At 38.5% G+C, this 12,071-nt stretch overlaps 1 protein-coding gene across 8 annotated transcripts in view; it reads left to right on the forward strand.

Moving 5' to 3' along the window:
• Positions 1-12,071, forward strand: part of LOC130069951 (spectrin beta chain, non-erythrocytic 4-like) — a 99,923-nt gene that overhangs the window by 6,131 nt on the left and 81,721 nt on the right. For all 8 annotated transcript variants that reach the window (XR_008803819.1, XR_008803820.1, XR_008803821.1 and 5 more), the window contains exons 2-3: positions 9,454-9,621; positions 10,729-10,880. Coding sequence is in view for 5 of the 8 variants with exons in the window: in XM_056234154.1 (XP_056090129.1) it covers positions 9,477-9,621; positions 10,729-10,880 (297 nt within the window). In the remaining 3 variants the exon portion in view is untranslated. The remainder of the gene's footprint in view (positions 1-9,453; positions 9,622-10,728; positions 10,881-12,071) is intronic.

Below are 12,071 nucleotides of genomic sequence, written 5' to 3' on the forward strand. Positions count from 1 at the left end.
AGTCAATTATTAATATGTGAAACCTTGTGAAAAGATGTGCACTTAATTGTATCGAATATGCACATGTAGTGCACTTCAAATATTAATAGTATAATTTTAAGATAAGATAATATAATACTAATTAAATAAATGCCCCTTAAGAAAGTATAGTTTTATGACTGTTTATTAAAAACACTTAAAGGGGCTATATGTAGAATACAGATTGCCTTGTTATTAGCGACACCAGTGGCCAATAAGTGAACTGCACTCGTGCACACGTAACGCACTAGAGACTGAATGTGATTCAATGCACGATATACTCATGGTTATTTTTTGTTCTTTGCTTATAATTAAAAAAAAGTTGGAAATACCTTTGCAGCGATACACTATTAACGAACATCCCCACTCCCTCCACGCTGCTGAGAGCGACATTTAGATGAATATGTAAATATGTGCTGTGCGTTTTCTTCAATAACAAAATAAACACACAACAAAAATAACAACGGTGAGAAACCAGCAGTGAAGAAATCATCTCATCATAGCACTGTGGATATGTTTGCACAAGCTCTGCAATTCACCAATTAATGAGGTCATTAAAATTACACTTTTATGTTAGTTTAACTATAAAATAAGTTTGTCTCATCTAGACTATACACACTCACCTAAAGGATTATTAGGAACACATACTAAGTGTGCCAAGAAAACATCCCCCACACCATTACACCACCACCACCAGCCTGCACAGTGGTAACAAGGCATGATGGTTCCATGTTCTCATTCTGTTTACGCCAAATTCTGACTCTACCATCTGAATGTCTCAACAGAAATCGAGACTCATCAGACCAGGCAACATTTTTCCAGTCTTCAACTGTCCAATTTTGGTGAGCTCTTGTAAATTGTAGCCTCTTTTTCCTATTTGTAGTGGAGATGAGTGGTACCCGGTGGGGTCTTCTGCTGTTGTAGCCCGTCCGCCTCAAGGTTGTGTGTGTTGTGGCTTCACAAATGCTTTGCTGCATACCTCGGTTGTAACGAGTGGTTATTTCAGTCAAAGTTGCTCTTCTATCAGCTTGAATCAGTCGGCCCATTCTCCTCTGACCTCTAGCATCAACGAGGCATTTTTGCCCACAGGACTGCCGCATACTGGATGTTTTTCCCTTTTCACACCATTCTTTGTAAACCCTAGAAATGGTTGTGTATTAAAATCCCAGTAATTGAGCAGATTGTGAAATACTCAGACCGGCCCGTCTGGCACCAACAACCATGCCACGCTCAAAATTGCTTAAATCACTTTTCTTTCCCATTCTGACATTCAGTTTGGAGTTCAGGAGATTGTCTTGACCAGGACCACACCCCTAAATGCATTGAAGCAACTGCCATGTGATTGGTTGATTAGATAATTGCATTAATGAGAAATTGAACAGGTGTTCCTAATAATCCTTTAGGTGAGTGTAGATCTGGCTATGTGAGACTATAGTTCTATAGTAGACACATTGACATTACAGAATAGCTCTTTCGGCATTATCCTGAACATTGTATAAGCATTCATTTTATGTGTCATAGAATGGAAATCAGTCTACAATTGGTCAATTCTCCAACAATACTTTGTCTCTCAGCCATCAACTGATTGCAAAAGGAAAAGGCTGGAATTTTTTTACTCTAAAAGTGTCTTCATTGCTTTCATGCTGAGCTCAAGCTGTCAAGTGAGGTTTGGTAGGTTGTGATGTAAACTAAAAGCTACTTGGCTGGCTGTATAAAAAAGGGCAACAAGATCATATCTGATCGTGGTTTTGACAGGATATAATGTAAACTAAACACTATTAGCTATTTTGATAATCCCCGCTCCAGCTTCTTGTTTCGTCAATATGTCAACATAGAAGGAAGCAGAATTATTTTTGTCAAACCATTTGGAAATTGCTGATGGAACTGATGGAATAACTCTTGTGCCATAACATGGATATATGGGCAGAAGTTGTCTCTTATAGACAGGGTTTCTCTCTGGTGTGCTTGGTTGTCCGTCATTCCACATTTAATCAAATGAGGCTGCTGAAGGATCTAAGGATTCTCAAGGTGTGTGTGTGTGTGTGTGTGTGTGTGTGTGTGTGTGTGTGTGTGTGTGTGTGTGTGTGTGTGTGTGTGTGTGTGTGTGTGTGTGTGTGTGTGTGTGTGTGTGTGTGTGTGTGTGTGTGTGTGTGTGTTGCTTTAAGAGAGCAACCATACATCTATTTTATTTGCTTTTTATGATTTCATTTTATAATCATTTATAATTAGTAGTCATTTATGTAGTTTTCATTTGATTTATCATTTATTCATATTATTCATATTTGATTACTATAATTGTATCATTTATTCATAATTTTATTATTATTATTATTATTATTATTAATTTGTCATTTGATATTTTATATTACTTATTATTTCCTTTTCCATTTGTCATTTGATATTTTATATTACTTAGTTGTCATTTGATTTATCATTTATTCATATTTGATTACTTCATTTATCATTTCATCATTTTATTATTATTAGTATTATTAATTTGTCATTTTATATTTTATATTACTTATTTCCTTTCTGTTGTTTAATCTTGATTGTGTGGTTTCAGAAGGTCGAATGTGTGTATTTAAGAGATTGCACCACCCTTGTTGTATTTGTGCTGGTCAGACAAAGCATTGAAACATACGCAGCGAATATTATTCAATAAACCAACTCTGCTCATTTTACAACCATCACTTCGTCTCCTGATTTCTGCTATTCTTGGCTTTTCTCAGTCAAATTCTTGGCTGATAGAAGACTGTTAATATAGTTTTGGGTACCAGACAAAACATTCATATTGGGTACCAGACCAGGCTTGCTTTGAACAGGTTTGGGGTATTAGACAAAACTCTAAAGGCTTCCGACTGGTTTTGGATAACAGACAAAACAGGATATCTTCTGGCAGGAATTCAACGTCCGGGGCCGCATCCGATATTTCTGACGTGGAGATGTGATCTAACACTTTAAATAAAGAAGGAGACCATGTGAACTGGGATCCTTTTGAGAACGTTGTCGTCTGTACACGAAAAATGCGAAGGAAAATCATTTCTGTTTTTAGTGTATCGTTGTCGTGTAAACGTACCATAAGTTTAATTGTGTTTTAGGTTGTTTTTTTTCTGTTTCTCTTTGCATGAGTGTACGTTTATATGACAACGATGTACTAAAGACGGTACTAAAGTGCGTTTTTCACGTACAGACGACAACGTTCTCAAAACATTCCCCTTGCACGGATCCGCAAAAACAACTAAAAACGCTGTATTCTGCTGCCAGGCCAGTAGTTGGCGATATCACTTTGTAAAGAAACACTACGCGCCTAGACTGAACATGTAATACGCATACGCAACGTCACCGTTTTCACAAATTTGCGTTTTTGTTGTCTAGTACGATAGCGTTATTGTTTTCAAAAACTTGCACTTTGAAACCTGTTTTCAAAAGCTTGCGTTTTCATGCCCCCACAATGCCCTAGTCATGAACGTGTCAAAAAATTCAGTTTTTAGTTGAAAATGGTGTTTTCGTTTAAATGCCCAGTGAGTTCTCTGTCATTGTTAGTTTTCAAGGATGTTAATGAGTTGCACTCCTGTTCCCTGTGTGTTGATTAAAGGTACAATATGTAAGAATTTTGTAATAAAATATCCAAAAATCACTTGCACAGTGTGATATATTTCCTGCAGTTGTGTACTTACAATATCCCAAAAGTCTCCAAAGATTTTTTATTTCAGAGAAATTCCAATTTTAAATAAGTGGCCGTCCCGGAAAAAATGTCGCCTGTCAATGAGGCAATATCCGCGCTATCCTCGGTTTCCGTTCATACCGCCATAGCCATGACGTAACCATGGCGACAGACGTGGACAACTGCGTAGTGCGTAATGCTTAGCGGCACGCAGTTCTTGTTTCTTTCAAACATAGACCATGGCAAGCAGACTTTGGGACAAACAAGGAGAACTAAGATGAGGATCAATATCAGCGTGGCGTTTTTGAGATGCCGAGAGCTAGCGTTTGCGACTAACTTGGACTTGACAGAGCTTCACGAGTCATGACTTGACAGCTTTATTAGACAGGTGAGCAAATGTACATAAAACAAATCAATGTTATATAACGTTAGCTCAACATGATGAAATGTTAGAATATGGTCAGTATGTTATTCTAATGTTGATCTAGCTTACTGCTAGTCTCGTATTAACGAACTAACACGTAGTATAACATTATAACTTTCAACACACATTTAAATGCTGTTTAGTGTGATAGTGTAACGTTAGACCAAGTGAAGCAGCGCTGCGTTACCTCACAAGTTTAATTCGTCTAATAAACTGACCTGTGTGAGTAATCCAGCACTTGTGGGTAGTTCGGGAGAATTAAATGTCCTTATTCCTTTATATCCGCGGGACTCGCGTGTGATATCTCTCTCTTTAGCAATCGCGACCTGCTTCATACCACTGTAATGTTAATAAACATGAATGTTTGCACTCATCCATAAACATTATTAGATCCATCAGCTTGACAGCAAGTCTCATCATTCAGCTCATCACTGCGTCATCAACCTACGCCTTTGTTATTGTTGGAAACTGCGCACTCTTGTGGCGAAAAAAACCTACATATTGTGCCTTTAACTTCCCTTGTGTATTTAAGCCCTGTGTGTTCTTTAGCTCCTTGTCTAGTGTTAGCGTTATGTTCAAGCATGTAATGCTTCGGTGTTCCTGGTATTCATTAAAAGTTAGTTTGATCGTCTTCTCGCGTCACACGTCTCTCTCGGATTATCTACTGACAACTCTGAGACACGTGATACTGCGGTGATTGACCAAATTCACAAAGAATTTGTTCAATGTGATAAGAAAACTTCCATACGTCTCTTACCCATTCCTTTGAAACTATCTTGGGTATCTATCATTCCTTTTGAAATAACTTGTACTGTCTCTTGGGTGATATCTCAATGCCCCCTTCTGCTGTTTGCTTTTTGGTAGAAGAGAGTATTTGAGAATTTTCATTTTTTTTATTGTTTGTTCTAAAAATGATCTTTAGTGTCTATTTTGGGTATATTTGTGTTATACATTCATAAATCAAATGACATTTCAAAAGAATGGGTTGAGTGGATTGTTTTTGTGAATTTTTCTTTTTGACAAAAAGGGAAAATGTCAACATGCCTAAAAGAGATGAATTGCTTTTTGCATAAAACACATAGCCTTTATACTGTACCTTCCCATTAAATCTCACGATTTGTGAAGAATCTAAGAAATTAGGCCATCTGTGAAACATCTGAAACACTTGTGTCTATTTAAACATCAGGAGGGTTTAAAAAAATCATATATAAATAATGCAAATATATATTTAAACAAAAAAAAAGGCATAAATTCATCACACAAAACCAATTCTACTTGTATCTTTTTATCTCTTGATGTGCCATTTGGAATATCTGTCAGGAGGGTGTTGAAAACAACCCACATTGGATGTGTGTGTGTGTGTGTGTGTGTGTGTGTGTGTGTGTGTGTGTGTGTGTGTGTGTGTGTGCGTTATTAAAGGGATAGTTCGGCCAAAAATGATATTTAACACATGCATTACTCACCCTCAAGCCGTTCGAGATGCATATGTCAATCTTGTTTCAGACGAACACATTTTCAGTTATTTTAGAAAATGTCTTAGACCCTTCAGTGGATATAATGTGAAGCAATGGGGTCCACCTCCTTCAAGTCCCAAAATGTGCATACATCCTTCACAAAAGTAATCCATCCGGCTCCAGGGGGATAAACGAAGGCCTTCTGAGGGTAATCCGTGCGGTTTTGTCGTAAAAATATACATATTTAAAACTTTATAAATGAAAATATCTGACTTCCGGCAACGATCGACGCGCGTTCACGGGTGATGGAAGTCGGCGTACGAGGTATGACGTAGCGTAGGAACCGTCGTGACGTAGAACGAACGCGCCTGCGCAGCCAGAGAGCAGAGCAAAACAAAACTACACTCAGTTCACCCGTGAACGCGCGTCGATCGTTGCCGGAAGTCAGATATTTTCATTTATAAAGTTTTAAATATGTATATTTTTACGACAAAACCGCACGGATTACCCTCAGAAGGCCTTCGTTTATCCCCCTGGAGCCGGATGGATTACTTTTGTGAAGGATGTATGCACATTTTGGGACTTGAAGGAGGTGGACCCCATTGCTTCACATTATATCCACTGAAGGGTCTAAGACATTTTCTAAAATAACTGAAAATGTGTTCGTCTGAAACAAGATTGACATATGCATCTCGAACGGCTTGAGGGTGAGTAATGCATGTGTTAAATATCATTTTTGGCCGAACTATCCCTTTAAGGGGGATGGGGCCAGCGAGATTTTGGGTTTATGAAAAATGGGGGAGGGGAGCGCTCTGCATTTTTGTGCTGCATTCACTCAAGACAATAATGACTGACATCTCAATGAACATATGAGGAAAAAGAGCAGATCACACCTGTCAAAAGAGTCTCTGTGTTTGTTTATAACCATCAAAACATTGACCGTATGGATAGAAATTCATGAAATGGCACATATGACACACAGCACACCAGTGATGGTCTGGTTGTTCACCAGCAGGCAGTGGAAAGGGTTCTGGAAGGGGGATGGGGTGAAGGATTAGCCTCCTAAATCTATTAGAAATTCATTCATACTAAATTCACTTATCAAGATGCTGAAGAAAAAAAGATCTGCTCTCTCGTATTTGTAGTGAAAAGTAGGTGAATTGACCCAGTTGTTCTGTATTCCTGTAAAAAGGTCACTTGTCGTCATCCTCTCGTGAAGCTACTGTACATCAGCTTGAGGGGAATTGTAACAGTTAGCCTATTTGTTGTGGTTTCAAAGGAATTTCATTTCATACAACAAATCATTCCAATCCTGGATGCTGAATAGTCAATACATAAACATGCTAGGCTAACAAATGCTAGGCTAACAAATGTGACTCAAAACACCCAGGCCTTACCTTAGTTTACATGTCAGAAACCATGGCTACGTTCCAGTTGCTCCATATGCCTTGAAAAGTGGATGTCACACTGTCAGGGTATTGAGCCATCTGAAGTGAGACTTCAAATTATAAGATCTTTTATCTTCTATTTATCCATCGTCATTGCGCACTACCTCACTACTACTTGAAGTGACTAAAATAACACAAAAATGAGCATTTTTATTCATTTAAATTTGTTTACTAGATACTTTTGTGCGAGTATAAAGTGCACAAGATGTGACCTTTACAACACAATTATCATAACCCAACAGCTGACACGTTATAAAATCACATTTATTTTCATACGTACTTTTGTAAAAATTTAACTTTGTGCATCTTTATGAGTGCAAAGTCCCTTTAAAGGGTGAGTAAAACTGACCATATGAATTGAGGGGTTTCATACAGTCTTTTTGAAGAGACACAATTGCTTTATAAGATAATTGAACTAATTTAGCTCTTTATTCACATATTATTCACACGGATTTCACAAGATTATTGATAATTAAAGACTTATTTTCACGTGGTGCTTTACACAATGCTATATTGACCTCAAAACACTTTTACCATTGTGCGTGATTTGCATGTTTGCAATGCATCACATAAACAGCTTGATACATTTATGTATGAATTTTCTAAGAGAAAACATTCCCGGTAGCCTGGGAAAACCCAGACAACTTCCGGCAAATTTAGATTTGCTCTGAAAGTTAGTCTGGCAAAGAGCTCATTTCCAATCCGCCGAAATCGAGGCACCAATCAGAAACGTTGGGGCGGGCTTTACACGATGACGACAGCGCTGGGATTTTGAAGCAGATTTTGTAGCCTACATTACAAAGATGGATGCCGCCGTCGAACATCACTCGTTCGAATCAGCTATCACGTCTGTTTTAAGCGATTTGAACGTTTCCTTTTTGTTAAAAACCGAGCAAAGAACAACACTCGGAGATGTTTCTCCGCCGCTCTGCATACGTCATCTCCTTCATCGCTCTGATTGGGTTTAGGTCTATCCGCGACGTCCATTGGTGACGCCCCTCTGGAAATGATTTGTCTATGACGCTTTGCCAGACCATAACTCAGTTACAACTGAGAATGGTCTGGTTTTAACCAGGCTACATTCCCGGTAGCTCACCTGGTACAGTATTTCACGTTTGATGTGGAGCGTTCAGGTACAAGTCGTGTAAATGAGTAAATGATGTCAGAATTAAATTTTTTGGGTGAATGTCCCTTTTAAGGCAAGTTAGTTCAGCCAGCGGCTATCTTGGTAATGCCCAATGGGCAGCGGCCTTCTTCCTAGTTATGCTACCACAGCTCTTTTCTACTTAAAAGGGAAAATAGTGAAATCTCCAAAACTGCCTTCCAAAATTACATTTAAAGGTGTACTAAGTAACTTTTTTACCTTAACCGAACAGCTTTGGAATCATTGTAATGTTTATATTACTGATTTCGTGTTGAGTGGTGGTCGTCTCGCACCCCCCTGGTGCCTGTGAGCCGCAAAACCACCCTTGCAACTTTGGGCCGGCGAGCCGCCGGCCTCAGTGTTAGGAAGTATCGTGTGATATCAGGTCTTGCGAGGTAACGAATTGCTTTACGGCAAAAAACAGATCTGATAAAATTCTGATAAAATGAGCATCTAACAGAAATAACCCGGCGCCGTATACATGTGGTGTTGGGCACGCGCAGCTCTTAAAGGGGCCACACCTTATTTCCACTCGTTACAGCGTCCATCCTACTGAACAGGTACCGGTGTACAGGGGGAGGGGATCCGGCCGTGAGTGCGAGCCATCTCTGCGTGAGTGCTATTCACGACAGTACAAGTACTCCACAGCGACTCTAGGGGTCGCTGTTTGACAAAAACGGAATTCCTAAGTGCTGCTTTAAACAACACATGACTAATCAGCAATACAATATGACAGCAAAATGTCAAAAATGCATTTGGCTAAAGCGGAAGTTTCTGAGGTTAGCTGCAATGTTGAGTTGCCATTTCTCCCATTTATTTGCCTGCGAGTGCCCTGCCTCCTTTTACTGTGTCTGGTGTGTATCTAAATGTGTATCTTAAAGGGATGGTTCACCCAAAAATCATTTACTCACCCTCATGTTGCTCCAAACCAAAAGAAGATATTTTGCAGAATGTCTGTAACCAAACAGTTGATGGGCCTCATTGATTTTTGTCTCCATACTATAGAAGTTAATGTCAACTGTTAGGTTGGTTACCCATATTCTTCAAAATATCTTTTTTTGTGTGTTCAGCAGAAGAAAGAAACTCATACAGGTTTGGAACAACTTGAGTGTGAGTAAATTATGACAGAATTTTCATTGTTGGGTGAACTATCCCTTTAAAACTATATCTGTGTGTAGGTCGGTGTATGTGTGCATTTCATCAATTGGATTCTATTAGGTTTGTGTGTGTGTGTGTTTGGCTTTACAGCTTTTTTGTTTAGCTGGTACTGTGGATGCTGACTTTCACTACTCTATTTGCAGGGCTGCTTGAGGAAGCAGGCGCGATGGCCAATGCCTCAACAGACCTGGACAATGCTGAGGCCCAGAGACAGCTCAATAACAACAACAGGCCTGCAAGCACAGGATTCTGGGAAACAGAGACCACCAGTGCCAAACTATTTGAGTGCTCCCGCATCAAAGCACTAGCAGGTACGTGGAAGATCTGCTAGTTCTGTGTCTATATTTTGAGCATACATATACTACCATTCAAACGTTTGGGGTCAGCAAGAGTTTTGTTAGAAATTAATACTTTCATTCAGCAAGGATACATTAAATTAATCAGAAGTAAAGGCATTTCTAATGTTACAAAAATCTCTATTTCCAATAACTCCTGTTTTTTTAAAAACTTTCTAGTCACCAAAGAATCCTGAAAAAATGATCACAGTTTCTAGTAAAAGATTAAGCAGAACAATTGTTTATCATTGATATTTATATATATAAAAAAATGTTTCCTGAGCAGCAAATCTGCATATTAGAATGATTTCTGAAGGATCATGTGACACTGAAGACTGGAGTAATGATGCTGAAAATTACTGCTTTACATCACAGGAATAAATGATATTTATTATACTAAATTATACTAGTAATTTAAACATTTTAATAATATTTCACAATATTTCTGTTTTATGTGTTTTTGGTCAAATAAATCCAGCCTTGGTGAGCAGAAGAGACATGAAACATGAAAAAAATCTAGAATGGTAGCATATATATTAGGGATGATCCCTTATACATATTACAATTCTGGTTTATACAAACTGTAATGCTTATGCTACACTGTAAAGTTGCTGCCTTAAAACTTTTTAAAAAGTACAATCAACTTGACTGTTTAAGTCATTTCAACTTAAATTGCATTAAACTGTCTTTAAAAAAATGAGTTGAATCTTGTGCAACTTATAAAAGTTGAAAATTGCTTAACTTATTTTGATGAGTTGAACCAATGTAAAATATATGTTGTTATAACTTAATGATCATATAATTTATTTTAAAGTGTACCTGATCATTATTTTCTTGTTACGGCTGACAAGTTATTAATAGTAGGATAAATAAATATTAAGTTTGAGATTTACATGTAAAAAAGCCTAATAGCTTACAGTATATTTAATTATTAATAATAAGTGGCAACGGCAAAGATAATCCAAATATAAAAATAAATTGACTATATACAATATTGATAAACTAAAAGCTCTGATAATGATATTGTGTATCCTTAATATAAATATGTAAATTTTTGTTTGTGTCTCTCTGTCATGCTACCAGATGAGAGGGACGCAGTACAGAAGAAGACCTTTACTAAGTGGGTGAACTCTCACTTGTCCCGTGTGTCCTGTCGTATCTCTGACTTGTATAATGACCTGAGAGACGGCTACATGCTCATCAGACTGCTGGAGGTGCTGTCAGGAGAGATGCTGGTGAGTTCTCGGTTTAATAATCATAAAAGCACTGCCACAGAAAACACCAGTTCAATGACTTTTCTCCATCCAAAGGTTTTGACTTTCTAAAGTTGGCATGAAACAGACGCTGCTATAGTCTTTTCTTCCCTATTTTGACGTACTCTCACCGGCCACTTTATTAAATCCACCTGTTAAACTGCTCGTTAATGCAAATATCTAATCAGCCAATCATATGGCAGCAACTCAAGGCATTTAGGCATGTAGACATGGTCAAGGTGATCTGCTGAAGTTCAAACTCAGCATCAGAATGGGGAAGAAAGGTGATTTAAGTGACTTTAAACTTGGTTGTTGGGGCCAGACGGGCTGGTCTGAGTATTTCAGAAACTGCTGATCTACTGGGATTTTCACGCACAATCTCTAGGATTTACAGAAAATGGTCTGAAAAAGAGGAAATATCCAGTGAGCGGCAGTTCTGTGGAGGAAAATGCCTTGTTGATGCCAGAGGTCAGAGGAGAATCAATGGCCAGACTGGTTTGAGCTGATAGAAAGGCAACAGTAACTCAAATAAGCACTCGTTACAACCAAAGTCTGCAGAAGAGCATCTCTGAACGCACAACACGTCCAACCTTGAAGCAGATACAGCAGCAGAAGACACACCGGGGACACTCCTGTCAGCTGAGAACAAGAAACTGAGGCTACAATTCACACGGACTCGCCAAAACTGGACAATAGAAGATTTGAAAAACGTTTCCTGGTCTGATGAGTCTCGATTTCTGCTGCAACTACAGATGGAAGGGTCAGAATTTGGCGTAAACAACACGATAGCATGAATCGATCCTGCCTTGTCTCAACGGTTCAGGCTGCTGGTGGTGTAATGGTGTGGAGGATATTTTCTTGGCACACTCTAGTACCAATTGAGCATCGTTTAAACGCCACGGCACACCTGAGTATTGTTGCTGACCGTGTTTATCCCTTTTTATACCATGGTCTGGGTGAATACTCGATTCTGATTGGCTGCTGGGTGTCCGTTAAAAAGTGATAGAGGACACCTAGTAAAGTAGTTCTGGTGAAACTGACTGTTTACCGTTCGAAATTAATAAATAAATGCGCTGCCTACAACAGCTGTGAGTAACCATAGCAACAGGCAGTCAAAGTATCCGTTAACAATTTGCTCTATCAAAACAAACATCTAACGTTAGTTAGATATTA

Source organism: Rhinichthys klamathensis, unplaced genomic scaffold (assembly GCF_029890125.1).
Source record: "Rhinichthys klamathensis goyatoka isolate OS25496 unplaced genomic scaffold, OSU_Roscu_1.1 h1tg000391l_1, whole genome shotgun sequence".
Taxonomy (NCBI): domain Eukaryota; kingdom Metazoa; phylum Chordata; class Actinopteri; order Cypriniformes; family Leuciscidae; genus Rhinichthys; species Rhinichthys klamathensis.